The following is a 27,159-nucleotide window of genomic DNA, read 5'->3' on the forward strand; positions in this document are numbered from 1 at the left end:
ATAGCTTGTGAGTCAGCCAGTCTCAGAAACGCTTCAAGATGACATGACGTTGGATCACAAGACTCTAGTCTACATGTACTCATTTCCTTCCTTTCCTCAAAAGAAAGATATCGGCGGTTGCCCCATTGATGATGAGTGGGAGAGAGTAGCCATTTTATAGCAGTTTTATTTTTTTATTTTTTATTTAACCTTTATTTATACAGGTGAATCACCTGTATTGGCTTTTCACAGTGTAGTGATGAGTGATCTGATCAAGGCAGTGTCATTCAGATTAGCATTTCATCTTCACTTCAGTGATCCACGTGGAAGGTTTAATTCAGTGATACTCAACTTGCAGCTGAATTAAATATAATCTTTGGTAACGTTAATTCAGTGGTTCCCAACCTTAGGGTCATGACCCTAAGTGGGGTCGCCTGGAATTCAAATAGGGTCGCCTGATTATTATTATTTTTAACCCCACACACAATTTAATACTACCGAAGATGATTTTTTAAATCTTTATATCTGGTAATGTGTTTGAACCGCCTCTTCAATTTGTCCCTTCTTGTACATTTTTGTTTACTTGTGTGTTTTCAGCATGGACGAAGACAAAGACGATAATCTGTATATTGACACCGACTCGGACTCAGCAGACAAGAAGTTGAACCAAGTCAAATGGACACAGGAGGAGGTGAGTGACATTTAACAATTGTTTCTCATACAACAACACCTTGACATTAATTTTTTTTTAGCCATTTAGCTGAAAATCCTGAAAACCTGTCACGATTTAAAGTAGAATTGCCAGAATTACAACTGGCTGCTCACTGAACCGTAGCAGGCTAGCACTTAAAAAAAGTATACATACATGGTTGGTCAGCGAACCTTCCTTGAGAAAAATGAACATCAAAATGGATTTATTTATTTTTATTTATTTGGCAGGCAGGGACAATGGACAGTCAGAAACTGTCCCAGAATTAGCTAGGAAGCTAAATTTCATCTGAGGTCCCAAAAGTCAGCAGGTTATACTTAAGCAATATAGCACTCGAGCTGCGTGTGTTGTGGCAAATATATCCCGCTGATCAGCTGTTATCCCACGAGGCCGCAAAACGGTTTCCAAGTATGATAATATAATAATAATAATAATAATAATAATACTATAAGTCCGACTGGCATGGCATTCTGATCGAGTCAGTTGAAACACTACTGTAAGGCGGGACCGCAAGAACGTGCAGGTGATTTGATTGGATCGTTCTGGAGACTGAAGTTGACATTGGCCAATCCTGGCGCTTGCTGAGAAGCTGAGAGCTTTCTGGAAAGCCCGACACGCAGCTCGAGCGCAGCGCTGCATTCTCAGCGCTTGCTGAGAAGCTGAGAGTTTTCTGCAAAGCCCGACACCAACTAACGTTACGGGGTTAAATGCGGGGTTAACAGCCTTTTTTTGCAAAGAAGACATTAGCCCGCGTCTATTCTTGTACAAAACATAATTTTCTGCGAAGTATTAGTAAAGTTATAAGCGAAGATCGATTCACAAGGATCTGACAGCTGTCTCCGCCATTTGTTTTTTCTACATTGTCATTTGAGGTAACCAAAGCCTTTTAGTAAGAGAGTTGCCATGGCAACTCATAACCCATGGCCATGGGTTATTGGAGTGGGTTACGGGATTTATACAATGGCTGTGAACCAATCAGATTGCTTGATTTGAGAGAGCCGTTTTATAATTCAGAATAATACCTTTTATGGCCTTGCTTGCTAACTCAGAATTTCAAATCTATCTTTTAAGGATTACATTGTATTTGATTACATTGTATTTGATTACATTGTATCTGATTACATTGTATCTGATTACATTGTATCTGATTACGGTACATTGTATTTGATTACATTGTATCTGAATTGTTGTTGTCCTCCAATTTACAGGACGAAAATCTCAAAATCCTCATCAGCAACTTTGGAAAGAAAGATTGGAAAACCATCGCCAGTTTCTTACCTGTGAGTAACTGTTGCAGTGCCATTTATATTAGGAATCTCATCATGATGAATCCTTCCTTCTTCCTTGCATTTCATACATCATTCATTCCTTCATTCATCCGTTCATTCATTCATTTGTTTATTTGATTATTTTTCAGATTTGTTTCTATAAAAAATATCATAGCAGTAATAAACTATGTATGTAGCACTCGTGTGTGTGTGTGTGGGGGGGGTGATTAAAAATAAATGGTAAACATTAAGAAATCAGATTACAAGTGCGCAGAATCCAAACCATGACAGAAAGGCAGTAAAAGTTAATCTTCAGAAGGGATTTATTTTTGCTGTCACGGGCGGACAGACTTCCAGTGTATGGACCGCTGGAAAAAATACCTGGATCCTGACGTGGTCAGGGGCAGCTGGACCAAGGAAGAAGATGAGAAGGTGAGAAATGAGAGTCACACAATCTCTGAGGCTGACCAGTTAACTATTCACGATCATGTTAATTATCTTTTAAGCACCAGTTCATTTGACCACAGGACCAGGACGCAACATTTCTTCAGTCTCTCACGAATGTTGTTTGAAAGTCAAGTTTGTATACTTTTCTGTTAGACACTGTATGAGCTGTTCTAATGTGTCAAACCTCATCAGGTACTTCAAGCAGGTTAAATCAAACACTAAGAATCATTTCTAATTGCGCTTCAGGGACTAACAGAATTATGGAAATAATTACTCTGCTTTGGAAAATGATGAAATCAATCGTATCCACCCCTTCCGTTTGTGTCCATATTTGTTTTCTCTGTTTAGGTGATTGAACTCGTTGCCCAGCATGGCACCAAAAACTGGGCTGTGGTAGCTAAGAACCTGAAGGGGCGGCAGGGGAAACAGTGTCGTGAGCGCTGGAACAACCACCTTGACCCGCTTGTCAAAAAGTCAAACTGGAGCAACGAGGAAGACCTCATCGTCTACAAAGCCCAAAGCATTCTGGGAAACCGGTGGGCCGAGATCGCCAGGCTTCTCCCTGGAAGGTGGGGCACATAGCAGTGGTTGATTCGTTGACATTAGTCTTGATGTTCGACAAGGTGGATGGTCCATCAGAAAGAAGATGATGTACTGTAATACAGTATATATATATATATATATGTGTGTGTGTGTGTATATCAATCAATCAATCTTTATTAGCAGACACAAGGTCCAATAAAAACACACAGTAAAAAAAAATATATATATATATATATATATATATATACGGTATATATATATATATATAATGTGTGTGTGTGTGTGTGTGTGTATATATATATGTATGTATATATATATATGTGTGTGTGTGTGTATATATATATATATATGTGTGTGTGTGTATACCGGTGTATATATATATGTGTATCTAATCCCGTTGACTCGACATAAACATGCATCAGATTGCTGTAAACCTAATATAAGTAACGATGCTGAGGTGTCAATGCTAATTTTCAATCCCTCTGGCAGGACGGACAATGCTATTAAGAACCATTGGAACGCGACCATCAGACGTAAAGCCGAGCTGGGTTTATTCAATGAAGATCTTGACAGCGTCACCGTCGACATCCAGCAGTTTGAGCACGGAGAGGTACGATACTCGGAGATCATTGAGATTAGCACGTGTCTAAAAATCTGAACTGGGGCGCATAGTAATTGCAAATACTTTGTATGCATTGTTTTAGCCTGTTTGGTAACACATTGGTGGTATTTGGCACAGAGGACAATGCGATGAGTGCCATAATGTTTGGGCCAATCACAGGAAAGTATTTGAATGCATTTTCTGTGATGGACAACTGACCTAAATGGTCCTGATGTTATGCGACCCATAAGGGTGTCAAAAATAATCGATTATAAGATGCATCGCGATGCGGACGTGCACGATTCTGCATCGATTCACAAATGTCAAAAATCGATTATTAAATTATTATTGTTATTATTTTATTTTTTTTAATAATCAAATAAAACATAATTGAAGTACATGCAGTTGTTTATTTTAATTATGGATCATAATACAATGCAATTCCAAATGCACTTTTATTTTAAAAGTAGCCACACAGTGAGAAAAAAGAAAGTGAGAAAAAATAAATCATGTATTGCGGAAAGAAGTGATGCATTGATTTAAGATGCATCGATAATAGTAATCGAATCGAATCGTAGCCCTCTGAATCGTAATCGAATCGAATCGTGAGGCCAGTGAAGATTCACAGCCCCAGGCCTTCTAACAACATACAGCATTAATAACATGCGCACCATAGACGGTAGGGTTGGCACGATGACGTCGACCATCGTCGATGGGCCAACCCCCATCCACCTCCGAGCCTTCTACATCGGACCATCGTTGATTTAAAAAATATCCAACACGTGCTAAATAGCTTCAGCTCTGGTCACAGTTTCAGCACCAGCCCCTCCGCCTGCCCTCTCTCTGCTGAGTGTTGCGCGCTGTCTGCCCACCCCCACCGTCAACAAGGGTGCCATCGTCCATCGTGATGTGTCACTGTGGAACCATCGCGATGGCACTTTGGTTGACATCGCACACGCCTAATAGACAGATGACATAATACTAATGCCATGCTGTATAGTACATACATGCATAATAGAAGTCTCTACATTCAAGTTGGTGTGGTCTGTTGTCTTGCAGGTAGACTTCAAGTGTGACGTTGTTCTAGACACTGAGCCGGCACCTCCTTTGACGAGTGGCCGCGTCCCTCTTGTGGCGGTTAGAATGCTATAATCATTACATTTCAATGACACTATATCAATTCGATGATCAATGTGTTTTGTTGTTCTCGATGCCCAAGCCATTGATGTGTCTCACTGTAGTCATGTGGTGTGGCTACAAGATCAGACGTGTTGTATATGTATTCATGACTGGGTCTTGAAAAGTATTAAAGTTGATAGATCAATTTAGGGAAAATTAAGGCCCTTAAAAAGTCTTAATCACTATTTGATGAGGTAATAAATTGTGTAGCTATTATGCTGATGATGCGTTAAGTGGGCATACTGTGTGCTATCGTCTCATATCGATCGCAGCCCCCTGAATTGAATCGAAATCGTATTGTGGCAGACTTTGTGCTATCAGCAAATATCTGTTGTCCAAAGAATCTATATATCCTATTGTGATGAAACTTGTGATTTACACCAATATTGCTGGCGTTGATGTCTTAAAATATATTGAAAAGGTCTTAAAAAAGCCTTAAAATGTATTGAATTTAACTTCAGGATTCCTAACCTGTCATAGAAAAGTGCTCATTTGCCAAGGCACACACAGCTGGCAAGCATGTATGCATAATATGTAGGGCTGAGATAGTTCTTCACTTTTTAACTCCTACTCCTTACTGGTCCTGTAGCTCAACCCCAAGAAAGAGACAAAGCCGAAGGAGGAGAAGAAAGCCAAGCAGAAGAAGGTCCCTCCTCCACAGACCTTACCATCGAGGAAGGAGTATTCCTCGCGCCCCCTCAGCTCCAGCTCCAGCTCCAGCTCCAGCCCAGCCATTGCACCGGTCCAGATGGAGATCCAGGGGAAGCTGACTGAGGCAGCGCTGAGGATGATTGCCGAGGACATGCTGCCTCTCAGGTGACTTTCACTGGAAAAACACGCAATTTGAGACCATCAGTTAAATTGAGAATAGTTTGAAAATGTACACTATCAACCTGTCATCTTCTCTTTGTTCCTCTCAGTTTTGTGGAAGGCACAGGCTTCAGGTCGTTCATGAGCACCATCATTGGTCCTCAGTACAGCAAGCTCTCGCAGCGCGCCGTGGGCCAGCATCTGTACGAGGACGTGGAGAAAAAAGTCAAGCCCCAGTTTATCCACGACCTGAAGGCCTGCCTGGCCACCGCCAGCGGCGGGGAGGGCGTCATTCATGTCACCTTTGACCTGTGGGCAGGTGGCCAATCGTCGGAGGAGCCCATCGTCGCCGTGCAGCTCCACTACCTCAACGACAGCTGGCAGATCCGTCATCCCACCGTGGCGTTCCGTCGCCTCGGCCACAAGAACCTGAGCGGCGCCGTGGCCCGCGAGCTGGAAGGCGTGCTGCTGAGCTACGGCATTTTCCCGCACAACATCGGCTACGTCCTCCCCAACCAGGCCAAGGAAGCGGTGGCGGCCAACAGCTTGTTCTGCGACTACAAGATCATGTGCTCGTCTCACAGGGGGGAACCGGACGGAGACGAGTTGGTGGCCTTTCTGTCGGACCAGCTGTCCGAAACGGAGGAGTCGCCCTTCTCGGAGCTGCAGATGGGAACCGGGACCAGCTGTGTGGCCAAAATGCTGCAGCTGGTGATCAAGGAGGCACTGAAGAACTCCAGGGTTGTGGAGAACCTGCTCTCCCAGGTCCACAATGTGGTGGCTTTCTTCAGGAGCAGCGCCTACTGGACCGAGGTAGGAGAAATACACTTGTGTTGTATTTTATTTTTACAGCCCAGGTGTTTTAATACAAGGTGTAAAGGGACCTGGCATTAAAATGCATTTTGGGTGATTGGATTCCAATCGGATAGTTTTTTATTTAATGTAGTGATTTCATTATACAGCCATCATGTCCCCAGAACATTTCCTTTAGTAAACTGACAGATACTTTTTCAATGGGGAATCACAGATTAGCGAGATAAAAAAACAAACAGTTTCTGTCTCTAGAGACGCATGGTACTTATGGCCGTCACACATTTTCTTTCTCAGGTGCTGTTGAAGGAGTGCGGCCTGTCTCTGTCCCCTCCCTCCAGTAGTTGCCGTTGGAACTCCATGATGATCTCCATGCGCCGGATGGTCCAGGAGACGGCCTGGAGCACCATCACATCCGTCCTGGCCCAGGCTCGAATAGAGGCCAAGGACACCACCAGTGCCCCGCCGCTGGTCCAGGCCAAGCGGGAACAGGTGGTCGACATCCTGGGTCTCCTCGAGCCCTTTGAGGAAGCCATCCAGGTAAGAAAGTTACGAGGTGCCAACATAGGCAAAGCTCAGCCTAGGCAAGTTAGTTGCTGTTTTACATCTCATTGATACCCAAATGGGTTGCGGATCTACTTCTGGTCGGTTTCACACCTGACAAGGACAGTCTAACAGTTTTCATGTTTTTTGTTATTTTATTGTTTTTTTGTTTTTGTATGTTGGATCATTTAGATTTGAGATGTGCTTAATTTGTAACCAGTAGTATATTGTTGGTAGAAACTGACTGACTGCTTTACTTTAAACCCAGGTCCTCCAGGGAAATGGGGTGACCATCTCCTTCATCATCCCCTCCATCGTTGGCCTGGATAAGAGCTTGGAGAACCGCAGCACCAGCTACACCCACTTCTCCAAGGGCCTGCGCATGGGCCTCCACACCCACTTCCAGTCCATGATCCTCCAGAGGGACCTGATCGTCGCCGCCGTGCTCGACCCCAGGATCAAACTGCAGGTATGGAGTTTGGACAGATGTATGAAGTTTGTTGTCATCCTTGATCTAAAGTAGATCAATTGAACGGTGACAAAGAGAGATGGGAGATGGTGGGCCCAAAATGGCTTTAGAGGGGGGCAGTATGACATAGACAAAATTCTGTTTCTCAGACAAAATAGCTCTTTTGCCACATCTGATCCTATAGATTTAATGGAAAAGAAAACAATGGTTTGACTGCTTTCCAAACACCTGAAAAAGTCTCAGCAGTGAAGATAAAAAATAAAATAGCATTCAATGTATTTTCAGATGTTGAAAGCTACATTTCTGTCCATACCTGTGACCCAGGCAAGATGGCTGCCTTCTGTTACACAGTGTAACAGCAATGCCCCATCCAATCTGTGGTAGATCTATGAGTGAGAGAACGTCATCCACAAATAATTGTTCTGTCGTTTTGCAACAATGGTTCTTTGAGTTTAAATGTAATCTGTCAAAGTACAAATCACAGTTTGTATCTGGCCTTGGAAGCAAAACTCTAACCCTGACTGCCTTTTTCCAGCCATTCCCTGATGCCAAACAGGAAGGAGAGATGTTCCTAATGGCTCTGTCAAAGTCCCAGGCTCGCTCCATGGTGGAGGAGACGGTGGAGGAGACGGTGGAAAACATGGACGCCGTGGCCTCTCCCACTGTGGAGGCAGCTGAACAGACGACAGGCGAGGGAACGCAAAGCAAGCAGGACCACGAAGAGGAGAGCCAGTCCAACTCGATCGCGGACGCTTCCGGCGCCGGCTTGGACGACACCGACGGCGGCGATGGAGACGGCGAAAACGACGTCAAGCGCAAGTCCGACTCCATCTTCAACTTTCTCCAGCCACCCGCCAAAAAGAAGAAGATCTCTGAGCTGGACATGTACCTGTCGGAGCCGCTGCTGTGCGCTAACTCCAGCTTGCCGTTCTGGAGGTGTGCTAACCGCTTCCCCCGGCTGCAGAACATTGTCAGGAAGCTGCTGGCCGTACCGGCCACCTCGGGGGGCTTCGACCGCCTCTGTCCCATGGCCACATGCATCGTCCGGGCCAAGAGGAGCCGTCTGCCCCCTCACACCACAGAGAGGCTGCTTCTGTACAGAGACTCCCTAAGAGGGAAGAACGCAAAGAAGACCAACGGCGTCGCCAAACACTGAAGTGCCTCCAGCTCATTCCATCATTCAGCACAAACTGCATACTTCACCTAATAATACGTCCAGCTTGCACACGTTACTGACACCAGCCTCAGGTCTCAGTCTATATCCACACCACTCATTTAGAGAGAGTAAAACAACAACAATCCAAAGTGTTTAGGTTAGGTTAGTTAGATTAGTTAGGTTAGTGTCCCTTCGTGCAGAAAGGCCGGTGGTAGGCAGAAGTCGTGTGCTTGTAAACAGATACAATGGAGTCATATAAAGTAACGTTGCTCGGGGGGAAAATCTATTTTCAACGTTTAAAAAGTTCTCTCCATGTTACAAAGTGATCTCCAGTTTGTTTCACTACGGAGAATAGCGGGGGGGGGGGGAGAGCGTCATTTCTGGTCACGTGACAGAGGGCCGTCGGTTGGGTTTGGTTTGTTAGCTGCCGTTCAAACAACTATTTTTGACAATTAGTGCCCAGACGATTGGTAGGCGGAGCTCTCCCAACTGTGACACAATCCCACTCACTTTTCACTTCCTGAAGGGGGGGATAGTCTGTTTAGCTTTAGAATGATATTTAGAATCGACACAGCCCAGGAATATCATCAACAGCAAAATCAGTGCAACAGGTGCAGGATTTGTTGGTGTCATTTGATGTCTACTCTTCATATTATGATCAGTTGGTTTGGTTCAAACTGAAATGTTCCTCTTGATGTTCCTTGTTCCCCTTTTCATGGTTAGTATGTCAGACCTGAGATCATCTGACAAACATTCCCAATAGTGCTCCAGGATGTAACCAGTCGGCCTTTATGGACACGCTATATGAACGCTAAAGACTTGAACGATACAAAATAATACCTCTGATTAATAGTTTATTTCTCCTGCTGACTTGTTTTCGTTTGTGAGACACCAAGTGCAGACAGACTGTTGGTTCACTTTGCAGTAAAACGTTTTTTTTTTTTCAGCCTGCAAACTGTTTTGTTTGCGTTTGCTTTTCTGTAGGTCAGTGATGCTTCAAATGACTGAACTGTGATGTTGAATTGTTTTCACACTGTGGGCAGATCGCGTTTTGCATCTTGATTTGACACGAGTTAAGCAGCTGACCTACATTCAATGTACACGTATGTCACGATACGATGTTATGTCACGATACGATGTTATGTCACAGGAGTCAGGCGTTGGGCAGATTTTTTCAACATACGGTTACAGCAACAATTGAACGTAATTAATGAATGTAAACACCTTCGTCCAATCAGAAGCCATCCTTGTAATCATCAATTGGGTCAAATATTGGTCAACAACATCTTGATCAAGCTGCTTCTGGTGGACGGACATCTTTTCTCGCATTGTTTATTTAACTGATGGAAATATCCAGAGAATGTTACAGAATAAATGTTATGTTAATGTTATGGAATAAAGCCTTTTTTTCTCTACAATACTCTGTCTGTGCCTTGTTGTTTTCATGTGTTGAAAGTTCAGCATTAACCCATTGATACCTCATGCAGCATTCCCTTTAAGACCGCGAACCGCGGATACACACAAATGAGGGATATACACGCAAATGCTGCATCAGGTATCAATGGGTTAACCCAGTGTGGCCATTAACTGTTAACAATTAACAATTGATTACTTAACAATTTATTTTGTCTAAATTCAGAATTTTCAAGCGGAAGTTGGTTATACCTAACCTGACGCTGCCAGATGGATGTAGGTTGGTTCACATTTGTTTCACAACCTGACATCGTGAATTGTTGAACAATGCCGCCCCCATCTGGCAGATTCAGGTTAGGTTATACCTCCTACACATAAACAATGGGTTGGAGAAGTGATGGCTCATCTAAAACTTGAAAAGTTGAAATACTCAATTCGAGGGTCTGTGCAAAAGTTTTTTAAAGTCTGGCAACCATTTTTAAATTATTTTGAGTCTCAATATGCTACAATAGAGTAAAATGATATTCTGTCTACTTTTTTATGTTTCTATAATAAGGTGGTGATGGGAACTGTGTGAGGTAGTGGTCGTCAGTTATATGTATGTTGCTGTTTTGTTTTGTTTTGTCTTTTATTTTTGTGTCTCAATGTGGGAAAGGGGGGTTTATGTTTTGTGAGTTTTTTGTCTGTTTGAAAAAATCTATAACAATATTTGAATAAATTCAGAATTTATATAGAAGAATATTTAGAAAATGAATAGTCAGATAGTCAAAGACAATAGTCTGGAAACAAATATTTTCCCATAGGCTACTCTTCCTTTTTTTCCATACTTTTCCAGATCTGGAAAATAGTCAAATCAAATTCCATACTTTCGTAGGAACCCTGGGCACAGACAGAGGCAATGTTATAGAGTAAAAAAAAAATCTTTATTTTCAGTTCCATTCCCCAGATGTTTCATTGGAAAGGTATAGGCCCTGTGCATGACATTCCCCTCCAGACAACACGGTGGCAGTCTCTCCATTTTAAATGTCCAGTTTCACTCTGCTTTGGCTGCGTTCTTTTTCTTCTTCCTCTTCCTCTTCTTCTTGGCTGGCATACCGACGGCGTGCACTTCAGGTTTGTCCTCCGTCGCCTCCATCTCCTCCTCGCTGGCTGCTGGCTCTCCTGGAGAGGCAGCAGGCTTCTCCTCACAGACAGACGGGCGGCAGGGTGTCTCCTCTGGACCGGGTTCACTGTTAGAGAGCAGAGGGAGGGAAGCAAACATGTTGATGCTGTTGTGTGGAAACCTTGTGAATTCAGTTCAGGTGTTTTAGATGGTTCGGACTAACTTGACTGTTCTTGTGGTCCTCAACCAATCAGCGAAAATACATTCAAAACATTCCTTTATAGATTACACTCCTGCCTAGATTTCTTTGATGACAGAAAGGTGTCTGGAAGAATAAATCACACATCAAAAACAAATACTACTTCTAATTAATTTGCATTATCAGGGGAAGTGTCCAAAATACAAAAGTCTATTGTATTTGTAAAGTAAGACTTTTAGGTGGAATTGGCTCGAATAGAATAGACAGTTTCCCCTAAAGGTTTTACTTTACAAATTACAGAGTACAGATTGCACAGGATAAAAAAAAAAATCATGATTTCCACAATCATTTAAAATTTAAATGATTTAAATTTTAAATCACTGGACAATATTTACATGATGTGCAGAGCTTGCTCCTGGTCTTCACAGTGTTTCTCCAGCAGAGCCACAAAGAAGCTGTGTGTGAGGGTGGTGCTGGTGCTGGCACGCAGGCACTGGCTGAGCGGCTGCAGGCCACGCTCCGGCCACTGGGCCAGCAGAGGAACCAGCCTGAGGGGAGACAGAGACGTCCAGGGGAGGGTTCAATATTTACTGTTCATAATCCAGATCTTCAAACTGCACGTTAGTGCGGTCCCAAACACTGTCCACTTGCAAAAACGGAAACGCTGTAATTGCAATATAAAATGGTTTAAATTGAAAGTATAGACAGCTGCAGCAGGACACCTCTTTAGCCCGCAGCAGGTGGAGTAGACCTACCTGAAGCCGGGGTTTTGCTGCAGACAGGCAGTGACGACCTCCTCGTTCTCCTGGCTGTGGATGGAGCAGGTGGAGTAGACCAGGCGCTGCAGGCGGGGGAAGCGCAGGCCGTGGTTCAGGCAGCGCAGCTGGAAGGAGGCCAGGGAGGCCAGACGAGCTTGCTGCTTCTCCCTGTCAGTGGAGGAGGCGTCGTCACGCAGACACACCATACCTGCAAAATACACACACACACACACACACACACACAGACACACACACACACACACACACATCACAAGCAAATGATATGATAGGGGAAAATGCACACAATCACTGATGAGGAAACCTTGCGAGGCAGCTGGATTCACGCGAGATCATGAGATCACGATCACACGACACACAAACCATCTGGCAGCGTCAGGTTACTGATGAGGTGCAGGCTGACCGAAAGCAATACAAATCTGATCCGGGACTGTTGTAAACAAAACATGGCGTTACTGATCGTGTGTGTTACTGATCGTGTGTATTACTGATCGTGTGTTATAGCATACTAGATGATTATTATTATTATTATTATTAGTGTTATAGCATACTAGAAATAGAGCACGCTTCCAGTATTTCCAGCGCACGCAGTTCACATGCACACGCTCGCCCACTCAGCTGACAGTGCTCATTTCTACTGTACCTCGTACTTTGCTTCGTGCTCGAGGTCTCGCCTGCTTCGCGCTTCATCGCTGCAGCAGCACCATTAACTATGAGATCAAACACTGAATCCTACCTGATCCGCTGCACGAGGGATCCAGCAGGACAAACTCCACGTCTTTATACTGCGGGCTGTCGGGATCCACCTTCAGGAAGTCCTGGTTGGCCAGCTGCTGACACGTGACCCCCGCCCGCAGCAGGAGGGTGGACATGGTGGACAGACGCTTGGCGTCCAAATCAAAGGCAAACAGCTTCCCCTTGTTCTTCAAGATGGCCGCCAGGTGGCTGGTCTTGTTGCCCGGGGCGGCGCAGGCGTCGAGGACGTGGCTGCCGGGCGGCGGGTCGAGGAGGTGGGCAGGGAGGCAGCTGGCTTTGTCCTGCAGGATGATGTGACCCGCCTTGTACAAGAAGTGGTCATGGAAGTCCGTCTTAGGAGCAAAGACCAGCAGGTCCGAGAGGTGCAGATCCCTCACAAAGGATTTCTTCTTCAGGCTCAGGTCCTCCAGCCTCCAGGCCTGTCCCAGGTAGGAGAACCCGTCCCTCTTCAGGTAGTCGACGGCATCGTCCACCGTGGTCTTCAGGGTGTTCACGCGCACATACCTGGCAGAGATATTTATAGTTTAGTATTCGTCATCAAGTTTTTATTTCGTTTAAAATTTTTGTTTTCAATTCAGTTTAGTTACAGTTAGTTTCCAGAGTGGGTTTGCTTTTTTCTTTTCTTTTTTATAATGGGGTGGTGGTGGGGCTATTTGCCAAGGGCAACAACACTGTGAAATTCACTCAGAGTTATGTAGACATCCCAGTCTCAATATATATTATGCATCAATGTCTCCTCATGCTTCTGTTGACAAATTTGACCAAATTTTGTCAAAGACTAAAACTAAAGAAATGTTCTGGATATTTTTTATTTTAGTTCGTTTCTTAAGAACACAATATCTTTTCAGTTTGTTTAGCTTCAGTTAACTCTAATACCCTTGATACCTGGGCAGCTGCTCGGCCTCGGGTTGCTGGACGCCGGTGGCAGGGAGCAGGTCCTGGTTCCTGCTGACCTTGTGTTTGATCTTGATGCGGGCCAGCTCCGCCTGCAGTCTGGACCGGTGCTTCATCATCACGGCCTTCCAGGCGCCGCCGCACTTCAGCCCGCGGCCCAGCAGCAGGTCGTACACCAGCACTTTGGCCAGGCTCATCTTCAGCCGGCTCAGTTTGAGCAGCTTGGTGGACTTGATGATTTCCTGCAGGATGGACGAGTACTTCTGGGTCTCGCACACCAGGGCGAACAGCTGCTTGATGTTCTCAAAGCCGCTGTCGTACACCAGAGTCTTCAGAGCGCCCTGCTTCTGCTCAGCTTTCTCCAGGATCTCGGCAGCTCTCGTGTACAGCGCCATGGCTGAAAACAACTCCTCTGGAAAAGAGTAAAACAATCACTGACAATTCCAGCCCAGGTTGGACCAGTCTAAACCCAGTCGCTTTTGATCTAGATCAGAGGTTTTCAAAGTGAGTGGGAGGCAGGCCTCCCCAGGGGGGCTCCAAGCAGTTTCAGGTGAGACTCTGTGAATGGAAGTGGAAAAAATAGTAAATTAGTTTTTAAAAGGTTGTCACATAGAATAGACTAAATGAGTGTGATTTGGTTAAAGAGATACCATAGTTCAGATATACAGTAGTTTTGGGGAATTTGAGAGTTTTTCCCAGAGTCAGAACAAATAAATGCCATCAGACAGGCCTTTCTATGTATTTGGTGTCGTCTGATGTATGTCAAACAGTAATATCAAGCTATCTTGTCACAAATGTTGAGTGTCTGGACTCAAATAATCATGATCCCATAGGCATAGGCAATTGAGCGAGGGGGGGGGGGGTCCTTTTTCCAAGCCTTGTCTGGGGGGAGGCTCACAGTCTCAGACTTTGAAAACCCCTGACCTAGGTTAGAGCATTTCACTGTAAGTACAATAAAATATACTGTCAATGATCTCTAAAACATATATTTTTGTCTGAGACAACATGACATGCTCCAAAAATAGAGCGTGGTGTTGTTATACGTCGTAGACAAAATGCTTTCAATATGTAATAATCTTTTCCAGGTATGAAATCCTCTGTTTGATCATTTGAATATAAAACAAATAGTAAACATACCTCTGTTCTGGTCGCTGTTAGCAAAAGACACTGGTTGTGAGGGTTGACAACGACTTTATATCAGCATAACTTTAGTAGCTACTCGTGCAGTTCAGTATACAGCTCATGCAGTTCAGCACAGTATCACGTTCTGTTTGCTTCCGTGTTACGTACAGCGTCATCAACTACGGATACTCATGAGGTACAAAAGCCCATTATTACCAAATAACTTTTATGGAAAGAAATGACAGCTCCATATTGCCCCATTGCAACATCAGCGCCCAGCAGCCTCCGCCATTTTTTATTTTTGGAAGCGTGACAGCGCCAAAAGAACCTCGCACAGGCTCGCAGTGGTCAGCTGCGGTAGCGCGGGCCCCTATAATCAGCCTCTCTAAACAGTAACTCAACGGGAGAACACTCTAAATTTCGTGGATTCACATCTTTTCTGGGCGTACTGCAAATCTTGATTGAAGTGGTGTAGTGCAGGGATGTAAAACAACAACCATATTGTGGAAACTAAGCAAAATTTTTCGTTTTCTTTGTTTAGTTTTTTCAAGATAAATAGCTAATGCGGCTGTCGTCCACTCCGTCAGAAGTGCGTTGCCGTGGTTTTAACCTCGGGTCCTTTGCATTTACTATTTATCTTGAAAAAACGAAAAATGTTGCTTAGTTTGAATAATGTGCACCACTTCAATCAAGATTTACAGTACGCCCAGAAAAGATGTGAATCCACGAAATTTAGAGTGTTCTCCCGTTGAGTTACTGTTTAGAGAGGCTGATTATAGGGGCCCGCGCTACCGCAGAGGCGCATTCTGTTTCCAAAAATGGCCGGAGTGTCGTCTTTGTTATTACATCACACTGGTGATCATCTGCGACTTGGCGACGTTTGTCCATTGATGACTAGACTCTGTAAAGTGTCAAAATGAGACCACAGCACAAAGGGAGTAGCGTTATATCTCTTTTAGTTAACTTGTACTTTGCTAGAGGCACATGTCACTTATTCTATCGCCACCGGCTCTCTGATTCTTCCGGTCTCCTTCTACCCACGAAGAAGACAGGCCACTGATATCCCAACAACAAACCGAGAGCGCCGTCTGGTGGAACAACATGAGAACATCACATGCATGTGCTGCTAATCCAGTGTGCTTTGCACCCTCATTCAGGTCTACACGCACTCCTGCCTACCTGAACTCCCTCATTCAGGTCTACACCCCCCCCCCCCCACATTGTAACATAGGAGTGTAAACAGAGCTCTTATTATTGAGTCACTAAAGCTCCTGGTTTAAAAAAAGAGGCAGAGCTTAATCTTAATCTAGGGGGAAATCAGGAGACAGTGATGTCAGGGTGAGCTGAACCTGGAAGCATGGCACAGGGTCAAGGGTCAATTCACTTTCTATTCAGCCAGTTAAGCTGCTGGATTCAATCCACAAACTGAGAACAAAATCTTGAAAAAGGTTCATACATGCTGTCTTGAAAGAAATCAATGAGAATCAAGACTCTATGACTGACCAATGGACAGAAGCTTGACTTCACTGGTTGAAATGAATTTGAGCCAAACCATGCACACAACTCATTTGATAAACAATTTGTTTCTACCTGGTGCTCTCTTGCATTTTGCAATTTGATCCTTCTTTAATCTGTTTTCAATTCATTCCTGTTAGCTTTTACTTGTTTTATTCCCTGTCAAACACTTAATAACTCTACCTGCAAAAGTGCTAAAGAAATAAAACATAATTATTAATGTATTTATATTATTGCCAAACACCACTGTCTTTCTCACTAAGCATGCGGTGTACGCCCATGTGTTACTGCTTCAGATGATATTTGACATGACATGATATGACTGAGGGAAGGCAGAAAGCAGCTTGATTAGTTGATGCAGTAGTAGCACTGCACTTCATTGCTACTGTGCAGCCTTTTTGCACTAACTTATCAACTGAACACTCAGCACTTTGTATTGTTTTTATCACTTTGAATCATGCAGGGAAGTTTTGCTGATCGTGGCTCTTTAACAGCAACACTCTTCATATTCCTCGTCTGCTGACTTGCTTTGTGTTGAGTGTAAAGTCTTCAAAGTAAATCAATTATAGATTTATTGGTTAAAATTAGACCTTTGCAGCTCGGACTCAGCAGGGAAATAAAACAGAATATGAGCACATCAAATATGAAATAAAAATAGTTTCCTCAGTTGTCAGCAGCAGAGGGAGCCAGAGAGCTGTTGAAGAAGATGAGAGACTGTGATGCTGACAGACAGACATCACATAACTACACATTTACTCATTTACTGTGTAGTCATGTTTTGTTATTTTAGTTTCCCTAATTAAGGTTTGTCTTTTAATTTAATTTAATCCAGAGCAGTGGTTCTCAATGTGAGGTCCGGGGGGACCACCAGGGGTCCTTGAGGAGGTTCCAGGTGGTCCCAAGCAAACTGATGAATTAAATTTCCAAGAAGTGAACACAAATAGATGTAGAAGAATGACTGTTTTGATGACAGTTTCTCTGTTATCTCTACAATACAGACACACGTACATCAATGTGTCCAGAGAAACAACTGACTAGATCATTATACAAAACCAACATGCAGGAAACTTTGATTCCAACTGTGTATAGTTTACCACGCCCATTGTTATTGTCACATGACCCCACAGCTTCACTTCTCCCTCCCTAGAGAGCTCTACACACACACGCGCGCACACACACACACGCACGCGCGCGCACACGCACACGCACACGCACACGCACGCACACACACACACACACACACACACACACACACACACACACACACACACACACACACACACACACACACACACACACACACACACACACACACACACACACACACACACACACACACCCATAGAGAGTCGCGCGCTGCAGTTTAAATCTGCCGAGTGTGGAAAAAAACAGAGTAGATGGACCAAACCACTTTTGCGCATATTGCGGGGGGTGGGGGGTGTCAACAGCCTATCAGAATGCGGTTTGTGTGGTGGCCACGTGGGTCACTTCTGACCAATCAACAACCACACACGTGAATATCAAGCGCTAGACAGAAGAAAGGACGCATTGCAAAACCTTGTAAATGTGTCTCTAATCTTGATATGAAACAGTTAGAGATGAGGTGTAGAGGCTCTGCTGTACTGTGGCAACATGTTGGAAGTTAACTGAAATCATTTGACTCCTCAAATCAGCAAACTCAGTTTTTACCACAACAATCAGCAAATGAATCAGGATGATTTCAGCCACAGCTGCACACACACACAGACGAGCGCGCGCAGACACACGCACGCGCGCGCGCGCACGCACACACACACACACACATTTTGTATTAAATAATAGTGAAATAAGCAGAATGGGTCAGATTTGTTTAATGGCAGATGTTGATACTTATATGCACACTACACACTCATCTCTTCATGACCTCATATCAACAAGATATGATTTGATTTGAGGAACATTGTAATCACATGTTAAGTCAAAGTTATTAAAAAGTCAAAGTTATATAAAAAGTATAGAATAAAATGTTTGAAACCAACACGATCAAACAATGTGAATTTAACCTTAAATTGTTGGAAACATGAGAGATGTTTAGTTTGGTGACATGAATAAAATACAAACATAACAAAGGTCCAAAAGAAAGAGATTTTAACCTGTCAATCATCAACAACAGACTGTGTGTGTGTGTGTGTGTGTGTGTGTGTGTGTGTGTGTGTGTGAGAGATCCTGTACAGAGTGAAGCATCATGTCAGCAGCTGTGTTTGGTCACAGTGTGTTTCTCTCTCACTCCTCTATCTAACACAGAGACACTTTGTCACCATAACCCAGATAGAACCCAGGGTACAGAGGTTCAGTGAAGGTGCAGTTGAACGTGTGGAGATGAATCAGTTTGTCAGAGGAAACGTTGTAGAAGGACAGAGAGCCAGCAGGACAGTCAAGATACACTGCGACTCTGTTAGAGCGAGAGGAGGGTAGAGGTATGTCTGTGTAGCTGTTATTGTGCCAGGCTCTGTAACGATCATCATAGCACCTCAGACTCCAGGACTTTTCATTCCCTCCAAGCAAGCTGTCATTACCCTGTCCTCTCCTGCTGATTCCTCTGTAAGTCACTCCTATAACAACCACTCCTTCCCTCTCCACCTCCCAATAACAGCGACCAGTCAAACCATCTCTACACAGCAGCTGACCCCAGCCGTCAAATCTCTCTGGATGATCAGGATATGGCTGCTGCTTCTCTCCCCTCGTCACCTTTCTGTTGTCTTCAGACAGGAGGAGGTGTCTGCCTGCTGTGTTTGGGTCCAGTGTGAGTTCACAGGCATCTGATGAGACAACAAGACTCAATACAGAAACTCTTTTGATTCTAATAGAGCTGTTTATTATCTGTTGATTTATGAACACTTTGACCTTTAATTTCTTCACACTTTCATGGTGACACATTCTATCAGCCATCATCTTCATTCACAGCAGGACTGAATGAAGAGATGTCACAAGCTGCTGTGAGGGACTTTCCATGTCAGCAGTTGACTGTTTAATACTTTATTTAGCTGAAACAAAGGAGGCTATTCTGATGTCTCTGTCAAAGCATAACACTGCTTTTAACACCATTGATATCATTTATATAGTCAAACATGTTCAAGTCCAAACTCTACTTCAATCTGCCTTTTCTCATGTTGATACCAGAGTAGGACACACACACACACACACACACACACACACACACACACACACACACCGCACGCACACACACACACACACACACACACACACACACACACACACACACACACCGCACGCACACACACACACACACCGCACGCACACACACACACACACACCACACACACAGACACCTCACCCCACCCCCCCCACATACACACACACACCTCACCCCCCCCACACACACCTCACCTCACCCCCCACATACACACACACACCTCACCCCCCCGACACACACCTCACCTCACCCCCCCCACATACAAAGACACCTCACCCCCCCCCCACACACAGACACCTCACCCCCCCCCCCCCCACATACACACACACACACACACACACACACACACACACACACACACACACACACACACACACACACACACACACATTTAAATGATTTATTTATGTCCACATAGATACAGAGTACAAAGGACATAAACACTAGTAATGCAATCAGATGTTGGGAGTTGGTCAGATACAAGAGTGCCTAATTGGCGACCACAATAATGCATACAAAGAAGATATATATAATACCACACAGGGTGATGACAAAGGCAGATTGACATACAGTTATACTGTAATACAAGATAAGGGACAGTATCCAATTTCATGGGTACAAAAAGCAGCGCCTTCTCCATATTGAGCGACTGCCAATGATAGCAGATACTGAACAATACCTTGCTAACTGTTTGGCCCTTCTCTTAGGTAGACCAGCCATCTGAAGGCCTCTCACAACCAGCTTATGGACATGACCCAGGCTACCAAATATGACACACACACACACACACACACACACACACACACACACACACACACACACACACACACACACAAACACACACCTCACCTCACCCCCCACACACACACACCTCAGCCCCCCCCACATACACAGACACCTCAGCCCCCCCCCACACACACACCTCACCCCCCCCACATACACACACACCTCACCTCCCCACATACACACACACCTCACCTCCCCACACACACAGACACCCCCCCCCCACACACACACACAGACACCTCACCCCCCCCCCCACATACACAGACACCTCACCCCCCCCACACACACACAGACACCTCACCCCCCCCCACATACACAGACACCTCACCCCCCCCCACACACACACACAGACACCTCACCCCCCCCCACATACACAGACACCTCACCCCCCCCCCCACACACACAGACACCTCACCCCCACCTCACCCCCCCCCACACACACAGACACCTCACCCCCCCCACACACACACCTCACCCCCCCCCCCACATACACAGACACCTCACCCCCCCACACACACACACAGACACCTCACGCCCCCACACACACACACACACAGACACCTCACCCCCCCCCCCCACATACACACACACCTCACCTCACCCCCCCCACACACACACAGACACCTCACCCCCCCACACACACACACCTCACCTCCCCCCACACACACACACACCTCACCCCCCCCACATACACACACACCTCACCTCACCCCCCCCCCCACACACACACAGACACCTCACCCCCCACACACACACACCTCACCCCCCACATACACAGACACGTCACCTCCCCCCCCACACACACACAGACACCTCACCTCACCCCCCCCCCACACACACACCTCACCCCCCCCCCACATACACACACACCTCACCTCACCCCCCCCCACACACACCTCACCAACCCACACAGACACCTCACCCCCCCACATACACAGACACCTCACCCCCCCCCCCCCCACACACACACACACAGACACCTCACCCCCCCCCCCCACACACACACAGACACCTCACCCCCCCCCCCACATACACAGACACCTCACCTCAACCCCCCCCCCACACACACACACACACCTCACCCCCCCCCCCACATACACCTCACCCCCCCCACACACACACACACACACACACACAGACACCTCACCCCCCCCCCCCCACATACACAGACACCTCACCCCCCCACACACACAGACACCTCACCCCCTCCACACATACACAGACACCTCACCCCACACACACACATCACCCCCCCCACACACACACACACAGACAGCTCACCCCCCCCACACACACAGCTCACCCCCCCCCCCCACACACCTCATCCCCCCCACACACACACAGACAGCTCACCCCCCACACACACCTCACCCCCCCCCCACACACACACACACAGACAGCTCACCCCCCCACACACAGACACCTCACCCCCCCCCCCCACACACACACACACACACAAGCAGCTCACCCCCCCACACACAGACACCTCACCTCACCCCACACACCTCACCCCCCACACACAGACAGCTCACCCCCCCCCCACACACACACAGACACCTCACCCCCCCACACACACCTCACCCCCCCACACACACACCTTACGTCAAGTTTCATGCTATTCGGCATAGCACCACCTACTGGCAAACACAGAAAGCGCTTTATCTCGATAACCGTTAGCCCGATCAACTTCAAACTTGGGGAAAGCGCTTAGGGCAGGGGTGGGCAACATGTTTTTCCTGAGGGCCATACTGGCTTACATCAAGTAAGTGAAGGGCCACACATTGGAGATCATACCTGCCAACACTCCTGATTTTCACAGCAGTCTCCCTATTTTTAACCCTCTCTCCTGTTGTGATTGGTAATTTCTTGTTAATCTCCGGATATAATAGTGATACAAATCCAATGGCTGTAGCAGATGAGATTTATTAACATCATTCTGCCTTTTATTGAGTTTTTTGGGGTCGTTTTGTTTTTCCTTGAGTCCGGCCCTGGGGCCCCAGGCCCGCTAGAAACAGAAGTGGAGTATTGGCCAGAATGACATGAACATTTGGACACTTATTCAGCGGGTATCTTGTATGTAATTGCGTTCAGGTGCACTGTAAAGAAAAAAGAAGAAAAAAAGAAAAAGAAAAGAAATGCAATTCCATCGTGGGCCACACCGCATGCGTGGGCCGTATTTTGTCCATGTGTGGCTTAATTAGGGGGACCTGATAGAGTGCAGTGCTGAATTTCGTGCAATTGGCATAGCGCCACCTACTGGCAACACAAATTTTGTTTATCTCGAGAACCATTTGGCGGATCGACTTCACACTCGGGGAATGCGCTGAGGGGGACCTCACGGATTTCAGTGCCGGATTTCATGCAATTCGGCATAGTGCCACCTACCAATACCTTACACACACACACGCGCGCGCGCACGCGCGCACGCACGCACGCACGCACGCACGCACGCACGCACACACACACACACACACACACACACACACACACACACACACACACACACACACACACACACACACACACACACACACACACACACACACACACACACACCCACACAGCATAATACCAGCAAACTAGATTTGAAGGTCGCACAGCGGCCTGATAATCAAGTATGTTATATATCCTATAATAAAATTGCCTAGATGGATGGGCGGGCATGTGGTGTCTGTCAGTCACAATTTGATTTAGTTTTGTGTCACGAAAGTGACATCGCCCGATGTCACTTTGGTGACGTTCAGTGCCAAAAAAAATACCCTTAGACCTCAGGGTGTTAATGTCCCTATAATATTCCTATAGGGGTTGACAGTGTGTCTGTGACCTGAGGGTGTTAATATCCCTATAATATTCCTATAGGGGTTGACAGTGTGTCTGTGGTGCTGTCTGGGCTAACTGTATCTGAACACGAGGTTTGAAAGGTTCTGTCCAGGATCAAGCATTAAAATTCCCGGACTTAGTTGAACTTAAAACAGCACAGATAGTTTATAAAGCAAGAAATAATTTTCTCCCCAGTAATTTACAGAAAATGTTCAGGGATAGAGAAGGGAGGTATGAATATAGGGGGGAACCAAATTTCCAACAGCCCAGGGCACGTACTACTCTAAAGAGCATGTGTGTTTCAGTCAATGGTGTGAAACTATGGAATAAACTTCCGGAGGGATTAAAGAAAAGCAGGAATATATATCAATTCAAAAAGAACTTAAAAAAAATAAACTTGACATGTATGACCTCATTACATAGGGCTAACATCCGGTGGGATGAGTTGTAGGTATTGTTCTTTCCTCTATATGAATTGTTTACTTAGATTATATTACTTAAGTTATTGACCATGTCTCATTTATTACTTATCTTATATTCTTTATCACAAATTGCTTTCTTTACATTAAGTCATTGTTCATTTCTTAGCAACAATCGGTTACAATTTGTTATCTTTTATTTGTCACTAAAGGTCCTTGCACACAGAGTCCGAATTGTTCGCTGCGTTTTTTTAATCCGTCATCCGGAAAAAAACGTCACGCACAGATACCTTGCACACGGAGTCCGAATTGTTCGCTCCGTTTTTGAATACGTCATCCGAAAAAAAAAGTCACGCACAGATACCTTGCACACTGAGTCCGATGCGAATTATCCAATATTCGTTGCGAAAATTCGCAGTAGCTACAGGTCAAAATGGAGTCATCAAGCAGTGATGATGATTTTGTGGTCGTCTCTCTTCTTGAAAGAAAAAGAAAAAGAAGGTATTGGGTCCATCCAATCCTCACCAGGCGTGTTGAGTATGGAGAATTTAACCTGCTGATTAGGGAGCTGCGGGATTTCCCCGACCGTTTCAAGGTCTATTTCAGGATGTCAGTGGACCAGTTTGATGTGCTGTTAGCAATACTGGAACCACACATTAAAAAATATACCACCAACTACCGCGATCCTATTGATCCAGAACAGCGGCTGGCAGTGTGTCTGAGGTAAGCTCTCTCCCCCTCTCTCTCTCTCTCTCTCTCTCTCTCTCTCACTCAAACACACACACACACACACACACACACACACACACACACACACACACACACACACACACACACACACCTACCCCCCCCCCCCCACCACACACACAGACACACAATAGGTCTATGCAAAATCATAGAACGATTAGTCCATTCTGTTGATTGCTAGAATGGAGAGAAAAAAATAGCCTATAGGGCCGAAAGTTCAATTCACCACGAAAAGCAGACTGTTTCAACCAAAGTGATGTGTCTCTGCTCAATTTCAGCACCGCGGACAGCAGGGATTCCACTAAGATATTTTCTGGCCGACCTATACAGCCATGCAGCCTGTATCGTTCCAAAATTCCGGCCTTATATAATATTTACCGGCCCAGTCAAAATGTAGCTATTGAAAAAATATCGATTTAATCATTTTTGAAAGACCTAACATATTTTTAGCAAACAAAATTTTCATAAATTTTTGTTGGTGTTTATTTCAAAATAATTATCTATGCACTGCGTCTGTGCTTGGAGCACAGTGCAAAGGGAGCGAGGCAGGCCTCACTGTTCGTTAATCAATTAATTAATTTGGTCTGGGCCTGCCAAAACGCATGAAAGCTGTGATTAAAAATCTGGGTTATCCACCAAATATTGATGTGTGAGGTCCTCCTAAGTTAAAACATTAGTATTGTGTTGTTTAAAAATGAATATGGTCTGACTCTACAGACCTATAGTATGGCTCTACCAAGTAACAGGCTGGTTAGCTCAGATGGTAGAGAACCAGACTTACAATTTAACAACCTTGGGGTTCAGAGTTCGAATCTCACCTGGAGGGAGTGTTTATTTGATAAGGATATCTTTCACTTTATATTAGGGTGCGAAAAGAGTAACTAATGGACAGGTAATGATTCAGTATTCATAAACTACTGAGTATGATGCACCACTTTACAATAGGGTACACAAAAAGATTAACTAATGATTAACTAATGATTAACTAATACATTCACGCACTGACATTTTGGAATCATTAAGTAATGATTAACTACTCTATTCACGAGCTGAAATTTAGTAATCATTAGGTACTGATTAACTACTCTACTCAGGAAATTAGATACTAATCATTAACTAATGACTACCTACTCATTAACTATGATTAACTAGTAATAAACTAATGCCAAATTTTTCATTAGCGAATGATTAACTGGCGATTAGTTAATGGTTAGTTTATCAGTAACTACTATAGGATTTGTGTACGTTATTGTAAAGTGTTACCAACTATTCATCATTGTTGTTGTGCAATTAGGTTACCTTCTCTTGGTGGTGGAAGACGCCACAAAGGACATGACTTCCATGTATTTCCACTTGGATTTCTTTGTAGCCGCCTGTCCACTTGTCCCCCGTTCCTCTCTCTTGCGGCGGACATAGGTGTCTCGCAGGTTACGCCACATTTGTTTCACTCTCTCAACTATACAAAACAATGCAAATTATTAGCTTAGCTGCCTAGCGTACAAGCACGTCTGTCTAATCTTCCATACATCAATTGTTTTGCAATCAATACCTACCGTCCCGCATTCCAAGCTGGTCTGCAATCACCCGCCACATTCTGTCTTTTAAATCCGCATCTCTGTACTCCTTACTTCCTTTATCATAAAGTGCTTTGTGCTGGGAGACGAAGTGAATCAGCTTCTCAGACGCCATTTTTCCATTGTGAATAGCTACGGCGGCTCTGGGTGGTCAAACAACTCTCAAAACGCTTTTCATGGATGCGGAAAAACGCAAAAAAATCGAACCTCGTCCGAAAACTTAAATGACGGACGTAATTGTCGGACTCGGTGTGTCAATGATGATTGACACAAATGAGGTCGTATTTTTATTTTTTTCGTGCGTCAATTTCGGACGAAAAAACGGACTCTGTGTGCAAGGACCTTTAGCATTAATTGTAATAGAATGGCACTGTTACTTGTATTCTATCATGATTGATTGAGCATTAATGAGTTGTTGTAAGTGGGTAGGTTACCATAAGCCTATGGCTTCTCACCTATCCTTTTCGGTTGTTTTTTGTTAAACACTCGAAATAAAATCATTCATTCATTCATTCATTCAAGGTGGGGAAGGCCGCTGGACCGGACGGCATTCCTCCCTGAGTTGCCAGGTCCTGCTCTGAGCAGCTTGCCCCTGTGATGACAGATATTTTTAATATGTCACTGCAGCGTCGCATTGTTCCAAAAAGTTTCAAGGAGTCCATTGTAGTCCCAGTCCCAAAGAAATCTCCTGTTACATGTCACAATGATTACAGACCCATTGCATCAACATCAGTGTTTATGAAATGTCTGGAGCGTTTAGTGCTGGACTACATTAAATGTCAGATTCCTTCTACTCTTGATCCTTGGCAGTTTGCTTATAGGAAAAACAGATCAGTTGAGGATGCAGTCTCTATAGCTTTGAACTCTGTATATGAACATCTGGATAAAAGTAAAAGGAGTTCACCCACAACAGCCAGATCCTTGTTAACTTTTATTGCTGTATTATTGAGTGCACTTTATTCCTGCACTTTAAAAGTGAGCTGGATGACTCGGGCTTTTATCCACAGATGTACCTGTCTAATTTTATTGTTTTATTCTCTTATTTTACCTTACTTACTTTTTAAACTTTTTTATTGTTTGTCTTTTTATGTGCTCTTTTATGTTGTCATGACTTGTCATATATGTGTCTATGTTTTAAGATCTTGCACCCCAATTCCAATGTAGTTTCGACTGCAAATGGTAAATAAACTGACTGACTCTGACTCTGGCGCCACTTGGGCTCCGTTCGGAGCCCAAGTGGCGCGTGGGTCGGACTCCGTTTCAGACTGAAAACATAACTTGTCTGAGATGACAGGTTGAGAGGCGGGTCATAGTAGCATGTTGATGATT

The 27,159-nt window shown here is 44.8% G+C and overlaps 3 protein-coding genes across 3 annotated transcripts in view; 1 reads left to right on the forward strand and 2 right to left on the reverse strand.

Moving 5' to 3' along the window:
* The window catches only part of LOC310794528 (NLR family CARD domain-containing protein 3-like), a gene marked incomplete at its 5' end in the record, with an annotated part of 389,910 nt that overhangs the window by 340,266 nt on the left and 22,485 nt on the right, over positions 1–27,159 (reverse strand). The gene's annotated exons all lie outside the window — the stretch shown is intronic.
* On the forward strand, positions 4,241–8,731 carry LOC310794433 (uncharacterized protein; the record flags this gene model as incomplete). Its single annotated transcript, XM_083656434.1, has 8 exons — positions 4,241–4,305; positions 4,399–4,456; positions 4,607–4,684; positions 5,316–5,542; positions 5,647–6,349; positions 6,644–6,886; positions 7,158–7,358; positions 7,894–8,731. The coding sequence occupies 8 exons, from the start codon at positions 4,241–4,243 to the stop codon at positions 8,512–8,514; spliced, it is 2,196 nt and encodes a 731-aa protein (XP_083512560.1). The 3' UTR covers positions 8,515–8,731.
* On the reverse strand, positions 10,961–14,053 carry LOC310794435 (28S rRNA (cytosine-C(5))-methyltransferase-like; the record flags this gene model as incomplete). Its single annotated transcript, XM_083656435.1, has 5 exons — positions 13,646–14,053; positions 12,741–13,264; positions 11,984–12,194; positions 11,624–11,776; positions 10,961–11,156 (listed from the first exon to the last, which is right to left on the reverse strand). The coding sequence occupies exons 1-5, from the start codon at positions 14,047–14,049 to the stop codon at positions 10,961–10,963; spliced, it is 1,488 nt and encodes a 495-aa protein (XP_083512561.1). The 5' UTR covers positions 14,050–14,053.

The sequence above is a fragment of the Poromitra crassiceps genome (genome assembly GCF_964638095.1).
Source record: "Poromitra crassiceps genome assembly, chromosome: 20".
NCBI classification, from domain to species: Eukaryota; Metazoa; Chordata; class Actinopteri; order Beryciformes; family Melamphaidae; genus Poromitra; species Poromitra crassiceps.